The following is a 21,566-nucleotide window of genomic DNA, read 5'->3' on the forward strand; positions in this document are numbered from 1 at the left end:
ACTATTACATTTAGAATGGATAAACAACAAGCTCCTACTGTATAACACAGGGAATTAAATCCAATCTCCTGGGATAAATCATAATGGAAAAAAATATTTTTAAAAATGAATGTATGTATATGTAAAACTTAGTCACTTTGCTGTACAGCTGAGATTGACACAACATTATAAATCAGCTGTACTTCAATTTAAAAAAAAAGAAATAGCACCGGGATCCATCAGTGAAACTGAAATTCACAGCATATTTTCAGGCCTCTGTTTAGATCATTGGCTTTTCAGATGAAATTTGGTCTAAATAAAAGATGTTTCTATAAAGCCTCATTAACCAAAAATCTAATTAACTAAAATCTAGTCTAATCTGGGCCACATAGCAGCCACCCTGGAAAAAATTAGTCAAGGCTTTTTTCAAAAACAGGAGTCCTCATTTATTTCACATGAAAATTCCACAGAGTGGTGACCAACGCACATCTTAAGTGTAGCTTTGTTTTAAAGCATGTTTGAAGAAACAAACTGTACTGTTATGAAAGATACTGATTTTGTACTCAAACTGATCAGATTTGAGGATATCACAGAAAACCACCCCCTGCAAGCATCAGGGGGAGCTTTTTTCTTTTAAAAAAAGAAAATGGGGCTTGTCCTGGACTGAAGTCTGCATTCTCTGGCCGGCCGGCCCTGATGTAAACTGTCCACTGCTAACCATGGCTCGCCCCGGGTTGGATTCAGCTTGACCTCCACCTGGAAAAGCTGGAGAGCCCCAAAGCCGTCCAATGTTCAGAGAGGCCCAGGCTTAGTCAAGACCACAGGAAGAGGGCTCTGTGTGTTCCTGGGAGGGTAAGAGAGGGAGCTGTTAGGTAGAGCTCCCAGGCGGCTCAGTGGTAAAGAACCTGGGTCTCCTGCATTGGCAGGTGGATTCTTTACCACTACACCATCTGGGAAGCCCCAGTGAGAGTTGCATTCTCAGCTCCTGCTTTCCACCAGCAGTTGACTGGCATCTGCCCACCCCTCGCCTACACCCATTGTTTGAACCTAATAAGAGAGCTTCCTGACCTCAAGTCAAAGTTAATTCTGTTGAAAATGAACTGAAGTTGAAGGTGAGATGTTTCCAAGACAATGTGCTGAGAACTTGAATGGGATAGAGATAAATTGGTAGAAGCAACTGGATATTGGGTCCATGGTAGTCAGCCCCCTCCCTGGAGGGGAAGAGCTTCATTATGACCCCTGAAACTCTTGGGGCTCCACCAGCCTGGCTGCCTTAGCACCTGTGCATGGAGCCTGCTGCAGCTTCAGCGTGTTGGTCCCAGTCAGTGGCTTTCAGTGTTGCGTTGTCATCATATTGCTGCTGTGAACTCTTCATCTTCCTTGAATTTAGAAAAAGACTTATTTTTGTAACAAAATCAAGTGAGAAAGTTTAGTTTCATCTAATATGTAGTCCAAATTCTTCATTCATTCAACCCATTGCCTTCCAAGACAGCCAGAGTAGTTTCTCTGCTTTTATCATTTTATGAATACTCCTTGGGACAGTGATATCATACAGTAAGTTACTGATTGAGTAGTTACAGAGACACCAAGTTATGCTGCAGCTGAGCATTTGATCTCTGGCATGTCTTCCATGGTTTCATTTCTTTTCTCGCAGTCCATTGAAATTCCTCAGAGTGGGTCAGCAGCCTTCAGAAAGCACCACACATGTGACCATATTCTTTAGAAGCAGGCTTAGACTAAGCTCTTTGCTTCAGTGTATGTGTGTCTGTGTGTGTGTGTCTGTGTGTGTCTGTGTGTGTGTGTGTGTGTTGGGGTGGGAGAGGCGGTGTTGGGGATAAGGGGGCAGGTGGATAATGCATGGACATGTCTGTTTGAGATAATTTAATATTTTTGCCTTTATCAAGAGTAACTCATAATCATTGCAGGAAAAAAAAAAAAAGAAAAGAAAAATTCACCCTTGGTTCTAATGGTTACTTACTGTTAACATTTTTATTTCTTTCTAGACAATTCTAAATTTTTCTTTTTGTGATTGAGCTTATACTACACATGATGCATTTTAATAGCTGCACAGTATTCTTTCATATCTGATTGTACCATAAGTCATTTCAGTAGTCCCAAGTTGTTGGACACACGTTTTTTTTTCACCCCTAATTTCTTGCTATTATAAATAATATTGTGATGGACGTCTATGTAAACAACCTATTTGAGGTCTTTTCTGATTATTTCTTTGGAACAGCTGGCTGAAAATAGAATTATTTGATCAAGGAAGTTTAAGGTTTGCAAAGATACATGAGGGGTACTGCCAGCTTTGCCTGTTACCCCACATCTTCACCACCGGGGACTAAAACGTGTCCCCTTTTACTTCAGGTCAGGCAGTCGCTCAGTCATGTCTGACTCTTTGTGACCCCATGGACTGCAACACGCCAGGCTTCCCTCTCCATTACCAACTCCAGGAGTTTGTTCAAACTCATGTCCATCGAGTCAGTGATGCCATCCAACCATCTCATCCTCTGTTGTCACCTTCTCCTCCTGCCTTCAGTCTTTCCCAGCATCAGGGTCTTTTCTAATGAGTCAGCCCTTTGCATCAGGTGGCCAAAATATTGGGACTTCAGCTTCAGCATTAGTCCTTCCAATGACTATTCAGGACTGATGTCCTTTAGGATGGACTGGTTGGATCTCCTTGCAGTCCAAGAGACTCTCAAGAGTCTTCTCCAACACCACAGTTCAAAAGCATCAATTCTTTGGTGCTCAGGTTTCTTCACTGTCCAACTCTCACATCCATACATGACCACAGGAAAAACCATAGCCTTGACCTTTGTCGGCACCACTTTTACTTGTTGAGCCCCAAATCAGTTCTGCCCTAGAGGCAGCTTCATGGTTGTGTTCATACAGAAAAGCAAAGAGTTTGAAGGTTAACCGCTGTACCGCTGATTGACCCACTGGAATATCTGGTTTGATAAGGCTTGACGAGGTCCTTGACAGGCTCACCAGCTGTTTATTTCTTAAAGCAGGAAAGTGACTCATACATTGGAATTACTTCTGCATCACTTCCCATTCAGGAAACAGAGTCATCCTTCACGCCTCTGTCCCCGCCCCCCATCCATATCCTGACCACTGTTTCTTAGAAATCGCTCTAAACCTCGTTTTGCCTCTCACCATCTCTGTCTCCGCATTACCATCTCTGTCTCCACATCACTCCAGGCCCGTAGAACATCCCTGTCAACAGTGTTTCCCATCTTCCTAATCCCATTTAGGCTTCCGTGCTGTCATATTCCCGGAGAAGGCAATGGCAGCCCACTCCAGTACTCTTGCCTGGAAAATCCCATGGGCGGAGGAGCCTGTGGGCTGTAGTCCATGGGGTCTCAAAGAGTTGGACACGACTGAGCAACTTCACTTTCACTTTTCACTTTCACGCATTGGAGAAGGAAATGGCAACCCACTCCAGTGTTCTTGCCTGGAGAATCCCAGGGACGGCGGAGCCTGGTGGGCTGCCGTCTATGGGGTCGCGCAGAGTCGGACACGACTGAAGCGACTTAGCAGCAGCAACTGTCATATTCCAGGGTTCTCTTCTTGAAGACAAAACTGATTAAGGCCCCTCCCCTGCAATGCAGGAAGGATCTAAATCTGTCATCGTTCTTCATGGCCCTTTACAATCTGACCCCCGCTTCATCTGTAGCCATCCTGCCTGCCCCCCTGACACCTTCAACTGTCCTTCTAGTGGGGCAGGCTCTTGGGCACACCACTGTCTGCTTTCAGTACCCTTCCTTCCAGCTTCTTCATCTTCTGCTCATCTCTCAAATAAAACTAAAACATCAAATCCTGGGCAAAGCCTCTCCCAGTTCTCCCAGCAGAGTTAGTTGCTCCGCCCCCTGAGTTGTGTTCTCCAGCTCCGCGTTGAATTCACGAAACAGTGGCTGCTGCGTGGTACCTGGTGAGGAGTCCCAGTCACCATAGCCTTTCTCCCCCACTTTTGCTCAGTCCTCTGGCTCAGGGTCCAGGTCCTGCCTTTTTTCCCCATTGATGATGTATGTTTGTAGAATAAATGAATGAATGTCTTTATAATGTTTACACAATTACTATTTTAATATCTTAATATTATAGATAATTTTAACCTGACTTGTATTAGCGTTAATTAGTTAAATGTCTTAAGATGTGATGGGTGTTTTTGCCTCGATCTTAAGAAAATACAGACCAGTGCTTGGCCTTGAGATGAACTTCTTTTATTAAAATGACTCCTCATCCTTCCTGTGGCTCTTTCTCATTGTCTTCTGCCTCTTCTCTAAGAAAAGAACTAGCAAAATACCTCTAGGAGGAGAAACACAAAGTAGATAAAGTGATGGACGAGATGAGGTGAGCATTGTAGCCTTCTCCTCGAAGGTTCTTGCACCGTAATGCATTACTCAATTTTATGCAGTGATATTGGTCCATCATGTGAGCTGTTGCAAGGTGTATGGAAAATGTAATCAGTAATATTGCTTTATGAAGGAATGCTTCCTTTCATAAAGAATCCTCTGCATAATAGACTCTATAGATTTGATGGCAAATTTAATGTCCTCAATCAAGTGTTGGCTCGAGGTCAGTGTATTACTTGAATTAAGTTCATTAAGTGATTCTGCTCAGCCATTCGCTGTGTACATTTTGGGTATCTTAATAAAATCACCTCCTCTAAGGATTTCAGATTAGTGAAAACTTCTGCGATGAGTTTGATATGAAAGCCTCCAAATGAATTTTTAAGCTTACTGGTCCATGCACCAGAGCCCTTTCTATGGAATATTCCCAGATACAATGAAATACATTTTTAAAGAGATATTGAAAAAATTTCTGCTTACAACTAGAACTTTTTTTTTTCACACAATAGCAGGATACAAAATCAAGTTCCCACAGACTGTAAACTAGAGATACTGGAACATATCCAGGGATTAAAACAAAGGTACAAAAAATTCATGGTCTAAAGATACTGAAATCATACAGAGTCTCTTCTCTTATTGCTGTGGAATTTTTACAACTAGAACTTAACTGTCTTCCTTACTGAACCTCAGGCAACAATAATGACAGAAATAGTGAAAAATATTGGGAAGCAGAGAGATTATGCATTTAAATACTTGACAGTCTCATTTCCACGATTACTTATAACACTCCATTATTGAGCGAAACTTCTGTCTTTGGCCACACAAAATATTAGAGTCATGAGACATTATTGGTGCCATCCATCAGGGGCATATGCTTGAGGGATTGGTAAGAGAGTATGGATTCCAAAGACGTATTTCGGCCTGGGATGCTTCTCTGGAAGAGCTCCATGGGAAGCTTCCTGCTGGCTGCTCACAGAGCGATTCCAGCCGCCCGGGAACACTCGACTGCAGAGGGTGTGGGCCTGGTACCCTGCACAGAAGTGTCCCTCCTTGCCCCTCAGGCATTGTGAGTTCTGTCCTTTGTGCCTGGGCAGCAAACACCGCTCTGGCCAGACCTTCCTACATGCCTTCCAGGGAGAAACTGAGCTCCCCACCCCACTTCTTTCCTAAGGAACTTTCCTTCCAGATGCTTCTCAGGTTTTTCATTAACTAGTGACCAGTGGTGATGGGCTTCCCAGGTGGTGCTAGTGGTAGAGAACCTGCCTGCCAATGCAGGAGATATAAGAGATGCAGGTTTGATCCCTAGGTCAGGAAGATCCCCTGAAGGAGGATATGGTAGCCCACTCCAGTATTCTTGCCTGGAGAAGCCCATGGACTGAGGAGCATGGAGGACTACAGTCCATAGGGTCACAGAATCGGACATGACTGAAGCAACCTAGCATGCATGCAGTGGTGAGTGGAGCTGCCAGTAGAAGCTGAGCATAGAATTTCCCCAGGTTAGTATAAGTCGTCCCGTTATCAGCCTGGCCAGTGACAGGGAGGGGCTGCCCCACCCCATCCTGTGTCTCTCCATTGAGTGACCCCATCTCTGCTTTGCTGGTCATTGGGCCTCACTCTGAGTTCTGGAGGGAATGTGACCACTAGAAATAAGTTCAGATAAACCAGGAGAAGGTGTTGAATCAAAGAGAAAGGAACTTTCAAGGAAACGGTTGGGGGAAGGAGGATACAAGGACAGAGGAAAAAGCAGAATGTGTTACACTGTAAATTCTTACATCAGCCTGGTGGCTCAGATGGTCAAGAATCCGCCTGCAGTGCAGGAGACCTGGGTTCAGTCCCTGGGTTGGGAAGATCCTCTGGAGAAAGGCATGGCAACCCACTCCAGTATTCTTGCCTGGAGAATCCCTGTGGACAGAGGAGCTACAGTCCATAGGGTTGCAAAGAGTTGGACACGACTGAGCCAGTTTTGTGTAAATTCTTATATACAAAAACTGACTCTTAAAAAATGTATTGTTTTCACAAACCATGCTTTGCTGGAAATAATAGATTGAAATAAGGTTGTTTTTGAAGTAGGAATGTCCTGGTTGATGAGAGGGAAATGCATCCAGCATTCCTGTAAGATGAAGGAAATGGTTATCTCAGTCTGAGTTCCCTGCGGGAGAGCGCAGGAAACCTGCCGGCTCCCTGGGAGAGGCCATCGTCATTCCTTCCCCTCGCCTGCATCATCTCGTTACAGAGAGTAACTAGAGATGGAAGTTGTTTCTATAAGGATACTCAGCTGGACTTCTTAATCTCTTTCCACATGGAACAAAACCTCTGAACGCGTCCCCTACCTATTTGTGTTTTAGTTTTCCACGTGGCATGTTCAGCCGTCCAATGATTGAGTTTTTATGTTTTGTGATGGCAGTCCAATGACTCTTGGCCAGTGAGTACGTTTCCTGGCTGGCTGCTATAATTACCACCCTGCGTCAGCCTGGATGGCCCTTGAGCAAGTTCGGGCCACAAGATGAGTGTTCCGACGAGTCTGCTGAGCCAGGGGACTGGGGAAGCGGAGCTTTCACCCAGCGCTGGGCCTCCCAGAGCGTGCCGTGACTGCGCAGTGCTATCCCCTTTACGCCTCAACTATGTTGAAAAGTTGTGCTTGTCACATGGAGTGACTCCACCGTGTGTCCTCTTTTTTCCCTAGAGGACACAATCCCAAAGAAGGTGGTGTGCCACTTCAGCGGGAAGGCCTACGCTGACGAGGAGCGCTGGGACATCGACAGCTGCACGCACTGCTACTGCCTGCAGGGCCAGACCCTCTGCTCCACCGTCAGCTGCCCGCCGCTGCCCTGCGTCGAGCCCATCAACGTGGAAGGCAGCTGCTGCCCCATGTGCCCAGGTATCTTAAGCTGCCACCCTGCCACTTTTCATCCTGTGAGGTTGATTTTAAGAGCAAACTAGAGCAGACTGAGAGCCTTCTGGACCCAACACTATGGAACTAATTCCTTTGGCCCAGAGAGAGGCATGGAGGGTAGCTTGAGAGACTGTGACCTCCACGTGAGCCCCTGATTTTGGTTCCATGCCAGAATTGCTCTGGTTCTTCTGATTGGCGTTCTCTAAAATGTCAGTGGCGGGCCTGATGGGTATACCCTCGTGCATATTAATGACATCTGCCGTATCCGAGCAGCACAGTTTGAGGGCAGTGTTGGCTGAGCCTCGTGACAAAGGTCCATGATCAGACACAGTAGGGGATACACTCGACAGCTCTTCTAAGGTGACTGTCTACCAAAACCAAAATGGAAGAGCTTCATTTAAAGAATACGATCCTGGCCCAGTCTCTTTAGTGCATCAGTTCTGGCAGTCCCAGGCTGTCTGCCCTGAACTTTCCATCTCTTCCCACCGAGGACAGGAACCACAGGGCACACCCCCAGCTGGCTGTTGCAGATGGATCACTTGTCTACATCTGTTTCCACATCCCACTGTTCACATCAGCCCAGTAATCCACCTCCCAGTTTAAACCTAAGCCCCCCTCAGCTGCCCAGATCCTCCCCCAGGCCTTCTGGATTCCCTGCCAAAACAGCTCCTTTGTTTTCTGCCCCTCATCCCAGCAATGCAGGGCCTGAGCCCTTGTCAAGACAGCGTCTGGGCAGTGTTTCAGATCGAAAGCCCTGGACACACAGACCGCGCAGGCAGTCCAGACCACACAGACTGAAGAGAGCGCTCTCTCTAGGAGCCCAGGGAGCTCCTTAGGAAGGCGAGAGCCCCTGCATCTTCACCCAGATTCTGTGTTTCCTTGTAGCATTGCATTGGAGACTCTGGCTCCGTGCAGCACAGTGGGCTAGAGATCACAGCAGCTTAGAAGGGCATCAATGCCGCACACTTGTAAAATGGGACAGTCAGTTAAATCTCAAGGGTTTCATTGAGCTCAGCACAGGTTTGCCTTTTGTTTAGGTGCTGTGTAAGCAAGACAATTCTAAAAATGTCTATTTATCCCCTAAAAAGAAGGGGATACTTAAAAAGGGTCAGGAGACTGAGCCCTTTTCAGATCCCTCCGTTGGGTGCTTTTCATGGTTTAGTCCCCTTGGCCTTGTTTATGATGTAGATCAAGGGTCAGAAGGTCGCTTCCATGTTGTATCGATAGATGTGCACATTGGAGAAACAATCTGCAAGTGTTTTGCATGAGAAGTATGAGGAGAAATGTATTTCCCATCCAAGTTGCTTTATCTAGTACGTTTCACCTGATTCCCAAGTTTCATACCAGTTTCCCTAGTAATATGCTTTTAATGATCTAAATGGTAAAACTTGATCTTATTTATTGAACCAAGATTCATTTCATGCCTGCTCAAGTAAGCACTGCTTGAGGCCTGGGGAAGACAAACAGTGAATCCAGCAAGTCCCCATCCACACAGAACTGAGGTTTTCTTAGGGAGACACAGGCAGCAAACAGGGAACAGACGCACGATGAGGACACGGGCCGCGGAGCGACTCGCAGCCAGCCCTGGGTGGGGCGGGGGCAGCTGGGCAGAAGGGGCAGGGTGTTTGGACGATCCAGGAACCCTCACAGATTGCATGACATTTATAAGGGACCCAGAAGGATGGCAGGAATCATGGGTTAGGGGAGAACCTCTGCACATAAGCAGGATGAGAGCCCGGTGGGTGGGAATATGCCATGGATGCGCGGAGAGAGACAGGGAGGCTGTGTGGGTGGGACCCCTTGAGCAGGGAGGGTAACCAGAAGCAAGCAGAGAAGTAGCCATGCACCAAAATATGAGATTTCATGAGCAATTTTAGAATTTTATTGAGGTAAGATAGAAACTCTGGAGGGTTTTGAGTGGAGCAATGATGGAATGTTTCTTGCAGAAGTGGAAGCCGAGACCAGGGCAGTGGATGTGAGGTGGGAGAAGTGGCCGGGTTCTGATTCTAGTAAAAGCGTAGATTCCATAGGATTTGAACACAATGTGAGGAGTGAGAGGAAGAGGAGAGACACCATGAACAATTGTAATGTTTTTCACTAAAGCATGGAGTTGCAACTCTGGTGTAAAATCAGTTTGTTTGGGCATTTGTTTAGTTTGAAATCTCCATTGGACACCTGAGTGGAGGCAGTGAATAGACAGTGACTATCTAGAGCTCAGGAGAGAGATAGGAAATGTTTCTATAAACTTGAACATTGTCATAGATGGGAGGTTTTTAAGCCTTGAGACTGGACGAGGTCACCCAAGAAGTGAGTGGAGATAGAGAAGAAAAGGGAGTCTGGAACTGAGCCCAAGAACCCTCCACTTTGGGGATCTGGGCAGGTCGGGGAGAGAAAACAGAAAAGGAGCCCCTGCCGCCTGGGAAGACACCAAGAGCTGTGACCTGAGAGCCACCTGGAGAAAGGATTGGGGAAGTGGGGTGGGTGACGTCAGGTGAGAAGTCGGGACTGACCATGGTGCATTTAGCGTCAGCCATCATTTTGACGAGCCATTTCCCTACAGTGGTGGCAGCCAAGTCTGCTTCGATGGTTTCGAAAGAAGGGGTGGGTGGTGAACCAGAGACGACATCTCCACGGTGTTGTCTGGAGCACGCCACATCTCAGCTACAGACCCCGGTGCTCAATTCACAGACAGGATTTTCCTGTGCAGTAGAGGGGTCTGTCTGGGCAGCTTTCACTTGAAGAAGGACTGAGCTGGGCCTTGAAGGACAGGTGGGTTCTCTTCATCGGACTGAAAGAGTCACCTGACCAAAGACCCTGAGACGGAGTCCAGATGCCCCTGGAATAGGGAGTTCTAGTAGCAGGAGGTAAGGACAGAGGAGACAGCTTTGGTCAAGATGTTTAGGGCTTTAATATTCAGAGACGTAGATTTTGTCCTTTATCCTTCTCGGGAGGCTCCTTTTTAAACAGATGAGACACAAGATCGTGGAGGTGCTCTGGGGAGCCTCACAGGGTCTGCAGGAGGAACTGAAGCCAGGAGAGACCCGGGGCCAGGACAGCTGTGACTTGCCTTATAGACGTCCCAGGTGTGTGATGGGAGGACCCGAGTTCAGGTGATGGTGGCAGTAATAGAGGTAGGTCCAGTCTCCTCGACTGTGAGTGTGATAGAAGAGGGAATGCAGGTTTCACTGGCATCTGTTCACAACTAGAGATTTCTCCAGTGACTTCTCTGTCAGCGTGCACCGTTGGATTGGAACTTAATTTCTGTTAACTCCCCTTTCTGCTTCTGATGTATTACTGATGACTCATTTTTCCATTTTATCTCCACACATTTTGTAGTCAGTTGAGCTCTGCCACTTCACGTTTGACTAAGTGTGGCCTGCCAGGAAGCCTGGGCTCCTGTCCCAATTTCTCGTGGTCTCTCTGTGAAGTTTCAGGTGGCCACTTCTCCCCCAGATGGTTCAGGCTATTTGGCTTTGGCCCCTGCACACATCAGCTGACATTCTGAATAGCCCTGCCCTTACCAAGCATTTCTTCCTTTTGCCACCTCTGGATAAAAGTAAAAGACTTGTGAACTGGTTTGCTAGTCAATACTTGTCCCATTTTATAGAAAACTGAAGGTCAGAAAAGTTAAGCAAATGATCCAAAGCCACACAGCTCATTAGCAGAAGACCTGGGAGTCCTGGACCTGGGTTAACCTGGAGTTCCATCCCCACAAAAGTGGTGTCCTCACCTTGCAAGTCCCAAGCACCCTGCCCCATATTCCAGAAACAGACATTTTAAGGAAGGTGAATCTTACAATGGGCCAGGTCAGTGCATCTGAATTTAAAATATGTCGCCACTAAGTTGTCTTAGGTTCCTCTGAAGTTCAGAGCAAACTGGACCCCAGTTGTAATTCTTAATTGTGACCAAGTGCTGTGATCTGTGCCTCTGGCCAGGGGAAGGTGTGTGTCACTCCTCTGTCATCGACAAGGCCAGCAGCTTTATAAAGGGCTGTTGCAGTAAATGTCAGAAGGGTTCTGTCTGAGAGTTGGGGTTGTTGCAGTTTCTGGCCGTGGCAGGCCTCTGTCTCGGCATAGAAACAGCAGCACCCACACTTCTTTTTGTTTCTCCAAGCATTTTTTTTTTTTTGGAAAGATTTATCCTTTTTAGCAAAAATGCTCAGAGGTGGCTTATGTCTTAAATTCACATTAAAGGAAATGACCCTCTCCCCTTAGACCCAAGAGCTCTGAACTGAGCTTTGAATATTTGGTGATAGAAGAGGTGGTATGGGTGGATTTTAATCAGAGCTGAACTGAGTTTAGCAGAGCAGATTGATCCAGAGGACAGGCTGTGAGCTGCCCAGTGGGGAGATGGAACTCATCACGGGAGGCCCATGAGGGCAGAATTGGTCTTGATCGCGACTGTGTGCCCCAGACTTAGCCCAGTGCCTGCCACGTAGGAAGTTTTGATGAAATGTTGGTTGAATGATGGTCATTAAGTAACCACAGAGTAAAACAGTCCTCCTCCATCCTGGGCAGATCCTTCCAACATTCCCAGCCATCGCAAGGTAGAGCCTTTCTAAGCACCTGGGGGAAGAGAACGCACGCTGTCAAGCCTGTGTGGTGTGGAAGGTTTCACTGAAATCTACCTCCAGGCAGGAAGGAGGCACAGGAATTTCAAAGTTGCTTCTCTCTGCTGCTGTCACCCAGGAAGGCTCTGAGCTGACCCCAGCCCTGGGGAACTCTGCAGAAGTCTTTGCTACTTCAGATCAGTTCAGTTCAGTCGCTCAGTCGTGTCCGACTCTTTGCGACCCCATGAATCGCAGCACGCCAGGCCTCCCTGTCCATCACCAACTCCCGGAGTTCACTCAGACTCAGGTCCATCGAGTCAGTGATGCCATCCAGCCATCTCATCCTCTGTCATCCCCTTCTCCTCCTGCCCCCAATCCCTCCCAGCATCAGAGTCTTTTCCAATGAGTCAACTCTTCGCATGAGGTGGCCAAAGTACTGGAGTTTCAGCTTTAGCATCATTCTTTCCAAAGAAATCCCAGGGCTGATCTCCTCCAGAATGGACTGGTTGGATCCCCTTACAGTCCATGGGACTCTCAAGAGTCTTCTCCAACACCACAGTTCAAAAGCATCAATTCTTTGGCGCTCAGCCTTCTTCACAGACCTCTCACATCCATACATGACCACAGGAAAAACCATAGCCTTGACTAGACGGACCTTTGTTGGCAAAGTAATGTCTCTGCTTTTCAATATGCTATTTAGGTTGGTCATAACTTTTCTTCTAAGGAGTAAGCATCTTTTAATTTCATGGCTGCAGTCACCATCTGCAGTGATTTTGGAGCCCCGAAAAATAAAGTCTGACACTAGCTGCTGACATTCACAGGTTTTCCGCGTGGCTCTCCTGATAGCCCTCTCTCCTGAGGCAGCTGCAGGTCAGTGGCAGGGCAGCCCCTGGGGTGATAAGGCAGCTCAAGGCTGTGTGTTGGACCAGGCAGGGCAGGGGCTCAAGACACCATAGCAAAGATGTCATGTAAATGTCAACGGGCTTTCTTCCCAAATTCCTCCAGGAAATTCATATCGTATTTCAAGATGTCTCAGTGGGCAAGCTAAACACCATCCCCACATACAGCCTAGAACCACCAAATCAGGTCCAGTCCGGACCTACCAAATTAGGACCTGTGAGCAGGTTTTATAAGGCCTCGGGTGACTCAGATATGATAGAAAAGTTTGGAATCACTAGTTGATACTCAGGCCTGTGCTTCTGTAAATGAAAATGTTTTCCGTAAACTCTCTTTTTTATTTCAGTGAGTTGTTGAACCACTCAAAACTCTTAAGAGTGAGTAGTTCTTGCCGTGTCTGAGTACATGCATGCTAAGTTGCTTCAATCGTATCTGACACTTTGTGACCCCATATACAGTAGCCTGCCATGCTCCTCTGTCCAGGCAAGAAGAGTGGAGTGAGTTGCCGCGCCCTCCTCCAGGGGATCTTCCCAACCCAGGGATCGAGCCCATTGCTCCTGCGCCTCCTGCATTGCCTTGCAGACTCTTTACCACTGAGCTACTGGGGAGGTCTTGAAATTTAATTAAGAAAGTTAAAGCCAAAGTGACTTTATTCCTGGGGACAGTAGGAAGACCTGGGCTTTGGATTCACAGGACTGCATTTGAAGCCTGGCTCTGCCGTTCCTGGATGCATAACCTTGGGCAGTTAATGCACAGTGGAAGTTGAGTTCATACTCTCTTCTCTGTCACTTTTCACTGTCTCAAATCGGTCTTTTTTAAGGTTCACTTCTTGAAAGACTGGTAACTTTGGGATAGCCATCGATCACTCTAAGCAGAGAGAAATATTCTAACTTATAAAAACATATTTCATGTATTTTATTTTGGTCTAAATAAGGCTGTTTATTGGGCTTCCCTGGTGGCTCAGATGGTAAAGAATCTGCCTGCAATGCCAGGGACTTGGGTTCAGTCCCTGGGTTGGGAAGATCCCCTGGAGAGCACGGCAACCCACTCCAGTATTCTTGCCTGGAGAATCCCATCAACAGAGGAGCCTGGCAGGCTACAGTCCATAGGTTCACAAAAACTCAGACACAAGACTGAGTAACTAAGCACAGCACAGCACAAGGCTGTTTATTAGTATTTAGTATTGCCAATGTTGGGTAACCTTATTATAAAAATCAGTTAATAATATGGCAGGACTTGGCCAAGAAAAGTGTTTGATGCAGATTTCTGTTGTCATATATTGGAAAAAGAGGTTCTTAAGAATTATTTCTTTAAAAAGTTGGCTAATTATTGTTAGCCAGATGAAGTTAGGAATATATTCCTGATATTTGGGTTAACAAATGTATCATTATTCTCGGTTTTGTTTCATGTTGTAGTATCTTGTTGATCAAAGTGTCTGTATGGTTGAGTTAGATAATATAAACATATTTACTCAAGTTCAGTTTCCAGTCTACATGGTTCCAGGAGTAACAGAGCAGACATGTAAGACTTAAATCAGGCAGCACCTTATGAGGTCTGCTGACGTCCATTCCTTTTGAGGGGAACAGAGTGAAGGGGAAATGAATAAAGAATGAAGGCGCTTTAACTTTTTCACTTCCTGTGACATATTTCATATAAATGATTCAACACTCATGGATTAAAGAGCAACAGTTATTAAAGTATAATTTAGCTGATGGAAAGTAAAAGAAATCCTTTCATTTCAGCCAGTGCCTATCAGCTTGCACAAATCTGTAGTCAGCAGCATTTGTTAGGAAAAAGCAGAGCTTTTGAGTTTGGTGGAGGAGTAAACTTCTTCTCCCCCTTTTAAAATGGCTGTAAGACATGTTTCCCACCCCTGCAAAGGGAGTGACTCTCAGGCATTAATGATGTCTGCAGAAACTGGATCTTTTGTGTCTCAGGACATGTTGTATTGTGTTGTAGTGAACTGAATGCACTGTCTACCTGGGTTGAGGAGACATAAGTCAATAAGGCGCTCCCCTCTAATCATCTCTTACCAAAAAAAATGTTCCCTTCTTTTTAGAAATGTATGTCCCAGAACCAACCAATATACCCATTGAGAAGACAAATCATCGGGAGATCGACATGGAGGTCCCCCTGTGGCCCACACCTAGTGAAAACGACATTATCCATCTCCCCAGAGGTGAGTGCCAAAGTCAGCAGATACCAGTTTATTTCACTGCAGGTGCTCAGTTAAAGCACAGTGGAAGCTGAGTTCTTACTCTCTCATCACTTTTCACTTCTCTCAAATCTGTCATGTGTATGATTTACTTTTTTTTTTTTTTTTAATTTTCAAAACTTCTTTTGAGTAACCTATTAAATCACATGTCCAAGTAATCTCAAACAACCAGTCCAGGAAAGACATGCTTGGCTGTAACATATTTAACAGCCTGGGATGATGAAGTAAGTCTGCAGATAAAATGCCTCTTTTCCGGCCCCACATGCTCAGAGACTTAGTGATGATGGAAAGAAATATGTTCCTGGTCATAAAAGCTTGGTATCTGGAATTTCTAAGCCATCTCTCAAATGTATGTATGTGAATAAACTTTGTAAGCAGAGTAATAATAAATTATTCACCTGCCCCTGTGGACCCTCTATCAAGCATTTATGCATTAAGATTGCCCTCTGCCTCCGGGCAGTTTTCACTCTGAGAGTTCAGTTTATTACTGATATGTTGGTTTTCCCACTCATCAGGCTTTTCCATGCTTCTTTTTTTCTTGCTCTGTCCTTTTAGTTGTGTGCAATAGAGATGTTATTCTGCCTCTCAGCAGCTAAGTGGCAAAGCAGGGCCAAGTTCCTGTCAGTCTTAACCTTCCATCTAGAAGTAGGTCTCTTGATCAAAATAGTGTAAGCTTGCTCTTAGCTATGACTCAGTACTGCCTCCTGTCTACTCCAAGGACATTTTCAAAATCATTGTTGAGACAGTTTTTGTTATTTCTTTTGGAAGAAACTAATTCATCACTTGAGAGATTAATGATGGCTTACTTTAGATGTTGTGTAAGTGTTATGCTTGGATCCAGCCAGATGACCAGAGAGCCAAATTCCTGGACCCATGTTTTGGCTCCTTATATAATTGCTGACTGAAAGGTGCCTCCCAATTATGTGTACAGTCATTCAGTCAGTAAATATCAGTGCCTGCTTGGTGCCACATACTGCTCTGGGTGCTGAGTTTGGGCCACAAGAATAGCCCTTCCTTATTATGTTGAGGACTCTGAGTTACATAGTAGTTGTGCTATAAAGTGGAGAAGGAAATGGCAACCCACTCCAGTATTCTTGCCTGGAGAATCCCATGGACGGAGGAGTTTGGTGGGCTACAGTCCGCGGGTCACAAAGAGTCAGACACGACTGAGCGACTTCACTTTGTGCTATAAAGACTCTTAGGAGAAATCTTGTGCGTTGGTACCAAGGAAATCTATGCTTCCCCTAAGCAGCTGCTTTGTTTTCATCTTAAAGACAGTGTGAATCTTATTGATGATGCTTGTTTCCATTTTGGCTTTGGCTGCTAGAAAGCTTAAAGCTAAATTTTATGGCCTGCTTTTAGGGCGTAAAACAATTTAAAGACTAATTTTTTTTTTTTAAAGATCTCAATTGAAGCTTCATTTTTCTTTCCCCAAGCCTCAATTTACTTTTTAATCTTATATATTCCTAAAAACACTTCCAATATCATTTATATTGTGGGAAGCTAAAAGTTCATTCTTCATTATATATTTGCACCCTGAATTCATCAATAGATGTTTATCTTTTTTGCATTTTTTTGATGCTGATAAATACGTTTGCTTTTTTTTCCACCCCCTATAAAGTATTACCATCTATGGTGGCTAAAATGACTAGGAAGGGTCTCTTCTTTCCATCCCCCCACAAATAAACAGAAGTATATTAATAAAAATCTGAGTTTTAAATTAAAGACAGTATTAACATCACAAAGCCGTGCTGCTTCATGAGCTGAGTCTTCAAAACAGTTCAGAATCAGGTCCTTTTGATTGTATGTGTGCCACGTCTTTCACTAACCTGGTCCTGACAACAGCGGTTTACTTCAAACAAAATAAGGACATTTTCAGAGCGCCCCTGATTGCTGTGTATTTACCTTGTTAAAGAATGGTGATTTAAAAGAACAAAAAGACCCATCGTTTATAAGAGCAAAATTAAATGTCCCTTATACAGGAAAATGATCTAACAGGCCCAGTTAATTTTTACTGTTTACGAAAAGTAAGGGTTTTTTGCTTAGAGCTCAGTAAACTGAAATATCAACCAACAGACCAAGCTTTTGATCCTGGCTTGGTTTTTACAAGTGCACTAATTAGTCTTATCTATTACACTAAGTAGACGCATGTACTTTTCTCGCCTCCTGTTTACTAATATAAATAAGCAGGGAGGAAAGCTGATGTTTCTGTTTCAGAATCTTAGAAGGACCATAAAGGTTAACATTAATCAAAATATTTTTAAGTCATTTTTAAAGTCTACATAAGAATCTTATTTTCTTGACTAGCTAGAATCAGTATCATCCTGCCCAGTTATTAAAACTTCTCAAGCTAATATTTCCTTTTTTACATCCATCCTAAGAGTTCTGCCCTTTCGTAAGAGCTCTTTGGATCCACATTAGACTTTAATCATGTTTTAGCCTTAAAGTACTGGGAAGCAATAAAACCAAGCCACTGATCTCTATTTGCAGTGTAATTAAGATAATCCTTAAAAATTCTGGTTTAGGTAATGCATGTAATATTTTTTTTCTCCTAGACATGGGTCACCCCCAGATAGATTACAGAGATAATACCAGGCTGAACTCAGAAGATTCTTCAGTGGACTCCATTGCCTCGGTTGTGGTTCCCATAATAATAGGCCTCTCTATCATAATAGCATTCCTGTTCATCAATCAGAAGAAACAGTGGATACCACTGCTTTGCTGGTATCGAACACCAACTAAGGTATTGTCCTGACAGTTTCAACCTCTTAAACAATCAAACTAGGAAAGCCTCCATGCTTGTGTTTCCTTAATTGCTGGATATCTGCTCTACCAGCCAAATTTTACTCTGCTGTTCATGGCCTCAAATGTACATCAGGCTGTAGTGATCAGATATATAGTACTTGCCTGGGGCTAGATCAGTCACTGAATGAATTCTCCATCATCCATCGGTTAACGAACCCGACCATTTTCACAAGTCCAATTTCCTGAATTTAAAGTTTTCAAATAGGAATCAATCCAGGGGTATTTGTTTAAGTCATTGTTGTTTATATTAGAGATTAAAACTTGATCACTTGGTATTTCTCAATCATCTATCAAAATAGATGACTGAGGGTAGAAGGTCACAAGGGTAGGAGGCAACACTCAGAAGAGGGAAAGAGGAGATGAAAGCTCATGAAGATGTACAGAAGTCCAAAGGACAGGGAAACACGTCAAAGGCAAGCAGAGAGGAGAAGGGCAGCGACAGACGGAGACATTGTGTGAAATAATACGAGACAGGGTGGAGAAAACATGTATTTGCTGTCAGTACAAAGGGCTTCAATCTGCCTGTTTTAAAAAGTAGGAAGTAATTCATTTACTCAAGGAAAAAAGGCTGTTTTCAGTTCTTAAGGTTGTATGACATCTTATCATCCAGATAACCCTTTCACAGAAAATTTATCAGATGGAATAGCCTGCCTCTGATTTTTTCCGACAAATACGCGAATTGCCTCTGGGTTGGATACAGGGCTGTAGAGGACAGTCCCCACCTGCAGAGCTGGGGAAAGCCTGTGGCTGGAGACAGAGGGACTGGCCCAAACCGGGATGCTCATTCTATAGCCTGAGTGATTCAAAATGGTCCATTTATCTTAACAGCTGCTTACCTGGTACCTTCCATTCATCCTTCAACTCTCTTAAGGACTGATCTGTACTTCAAGGATTTGAAAATAATTATGTCACTTCAGTATTTTCTCAGTGCCTTTATCTCCTCGTTTGACATAATTTATTGGTATTTTACCTTTAAACACAGTTTTTCAGTATCCCAGTATAGTTGGTAAGACTTCCCCAGCAGTTCAGTGGTTAAAAGTTCTCTGTTTCCACTACAGGAGGCACAGGTTCAATCCCTGATCATGGAACTAAGATCCCGTGTACCATGCGGCATGCCCCACGCCCCCCCCCCCAAAAAGAACAGGCTGTTACCCCATGTAGTCTGCTCATCCACGTACTGTGATGCTGTTATCTCACTTGAATGAGGCCTAGATATCTGTTGATTCAAGATACATAAAGCAGCTAATTCTTTATGGTTTTTTTCCCCCTCCTCCTATGAAATAGCCTTCTTCTTTAAATAATCAGCTGGTATCTGTGGACTGCAAGAAAGGAACCCGGGTCCAGGTGGACAGTTCCCAGAGAATGCTGAGAATCGCGGAACCAGACGCGAGATTCAGTGGCTTCTACAGCATGCAGAAACAGAACCACCTACAGGCAGACAATTTCTACCAAACAGTGTGAAGACAGGCGGCGCCAACGAGGTTCTGAAAGACAGAAAAACGACTCAGTCTGCTTTTTAAAAAGTAAACTCGAATTCGTGCACTTGCTTAGTGGATTGTGTTGGATTGTGACTTGATGTACAGCGCTGAGGACTTCCTGGGCTGGGCTCTGTCGGCGGCGGCATGCAGAGCAAGCATTCCCACTCCTCCTCAAGATCACTGACCAAGTGGTGTCTTAGAACCAAAGGTTTCAAAGTTGCTAAGATGTATTTGCTTATAATATAGCTGTAGAGAAACTTGGGGGCGGGGACAGTGAGTCTGGGAGAATGGGTGGGGGGGGGTGGTGGTGGAAAGACACAGTTGGTCAGCTCGGCTCGGGGAGAAGTCCAGTCCAGTGGCCCAGAGGATATCTTTTCCTGTTGCTTGGAAGACTGCACTGGTTGCTGCAAAGCTCAGGCCTGAGCAAGCGGGAGAACAGGCCTTGCAATCCTTCTGCCTGTAACCACCTTAGACTACCAGACAAGAGCACCAGACCCTTTTGATAGCCATCCCAGGCCTCAGGCCACACGCTTCTTTTCTATACGGTCACAGCTGCAGTAGGCAGTGGGAAGCAGGAGGCGTGGGGTAGCCGCGTTTCTCTAAAGCGGGTGATTAAGGATCTACACGGTTATACTTTTTGCTGCTTTCTTTTTTCTTCCGAGCCAATCAACCAGTTCCTAGCAGAGTCAGCAGATGATCAGGACCCGAGTCGTTTCTTGATGTGAGCACTGGAGCTTTTCTGCCGGTCACGTGGCAGGAAGGAGGAGAGGGTGAGGTCACCAGGCATTTCCAGGGCTACACTTCCTTGTTGTCGCTTTCTTCTGTTCTGTTGTTGGTTGTTCATAGTTTTCGTTGAAGCTCTAGCTTAAAAAGAAACTTTTTTTAAAAAAAAAAAAAGACTGTTTGGGGATATTTTTTTTTCCTTCTTATATACTGAATCTACAAAATAGAAACTACTTCATTTTAATTGTATATTATTCAAGCACCTTGGTTGAAGCTCAAAAAAAAAAATTATGCCTCTTTAAACTCTAGCAATTATAGAAATATTTATGTAACTCTTATGCTTCAGAAAAACAAAAGTATTTGTGTGCGTGTGTATATAATATATATATGCATATATATTTATACACATACAATTTTATGTTTTCCTGTTGAATGTATTTTTATGAGATTTTAACCAGAACAAAAACAAACAGGCATTCCATCACAAATTTTTGACTAACACAAAATCTCATTCTACCTGCAGTTTAATTGGGAAGAAAAATGTGTGTGTGAGTGTGAGTGTATGTGTGTGTATGCACACGCCTTGAGCAGTCAGCCCCATACCTGCCATGGAGAAGGTATTCCTTTATTAAATTCTTCCTCATTTGGATTTGCTTTCGGTTTTCAATTCGCTCACTGGCCAGAGACATCAATGGCAGTTTTAGCTGCATCACTAATCAGCTCCTGGATTTCTTTTTCTTCTTTCAAACAACTGTTTGAAACAACTACTGGAATATTGTCCATAAGAAGCTGGAAGTTTGTTGTAGTTTGCCTCAGATATAACTGACTGTATACTATAGTGTTAAACTTTTCAAACAGCTCTTAGCACTTTTATACTAATTACCCATTTGTTGCATTGATTTATTTTTCTTTTAAAAATGCTTGTTGTGAAAGACACAGATACCCAGTATGCTTAATGTGAAAAGAAAATGTGTTCTGTTTTGTAAAGGAACTTTCAAGTATTGTTGTAAATACTTGGACAGAGGTTGCTGAACTTTAAAAAAAATTAATTTATTATTATAATGACCTAATTTATTAATCTGAAGATTAACCATTTCTTTTGTCTTAGAATATCAAAAAAAAAAAAGGAAAAGAAAAAGGTGTTCTAGCTGTTTGCATCAAAGAAAAAAAAAGATTTATTATCAAGGGGCAATATTTTTATCTATCTCCAAAATAAATTTGTTAATGATATGCTACCAAAATAGATTTACATCAGCCTGATTAGTATAAATTTTTGTTGACAATTAACCATTCCTGGCATAAAAAGTCTATCAAAAAATTGTAAATGCTTGCTTTTTGTTTTTTTCAATCATGGCCATATTATGAAAATACTAACAGGATATAGGACAAGGTGTAAATTTTTTTTATTATTATTTTAAAGATTTGATTTATCCTGAGTGCTGTATCTATTACTCTTTACTTTGGTTCCTGTTGTGCTCTGTAAAAGAAAAACATAATTTCCTGAAGAATAAAATAGATACATGGCGCTTGGCGTGCACTGTAGTTCTACAGTTTTCTTCAAAAAACAAGGCTGTAAGAGGATTACCTGCAACTTGATTCTTGGCAGCAAATAAACACTTTGAATCCAAATCACATGATGTCGCTTTCAGAAAGATTCTGTCTGAGATGTGAAAGATGA

The 21,566-nt window shown here is 44.0% G+C and overlaps 1 protein-coding gene across 3 annotated transcripts in view; it reads left to right on the plus strand.

Moving 5' to 3' along the window:
- The window catches only part of CRIM1 (cysteine rich transmembrane BMP regulator 1), a 206,598-nt gene extending 185,173 nt beyond the window's left edge, over nucleotides 1–21,425 (plus strand). For all 3 annotated transcript variants that reach the window (XM_006056852.4, XM_006056853.4, XM_006056855.4), the window contains 4 exons: nucleotides 7,012–7,206; nucleotides 14,727–14,846; nucleotides 17,438–17,625; nucleotides 18,972–21,425. In XM_006056852.4, the coding sequence (XP_006056914.3) occupies nucleotides 7,012–7,206; nucleotides 14,727–14,846; nucleotides 17,438–17,625; nucleotides 18,972–19,148 (680 nt within the window). In that variant the 3' untranslated portion in view covers nucleotides 19,149–21,425. The remainder of the gene's footprint in view (nucleotides 1–7,011; nucleotides 7,207–14,726; nucleotides 14,847–17,437; nucleotides 17,626–18,971) is intronic.
- The last annotated feature ends 141 nt before the right edge of the window (nucleotides 21,426–21,566 follow it).

The sequence above is a fragment of the Bubalus bubalis genome, chromosome 12, assembly GCF_019923935.1.
Source record: "Bubalus bubalis isolate 160015118507 breed Murrah chromosome 12, NDDB_SH_1, whole genome shotgun sequence".
Taxonomy (NCBI): Eukaryota; Metazoa; Chordata; class Mammalia; order Artiodactyla; family Bovidae; genus Bubalus; species Bubalus bubalis.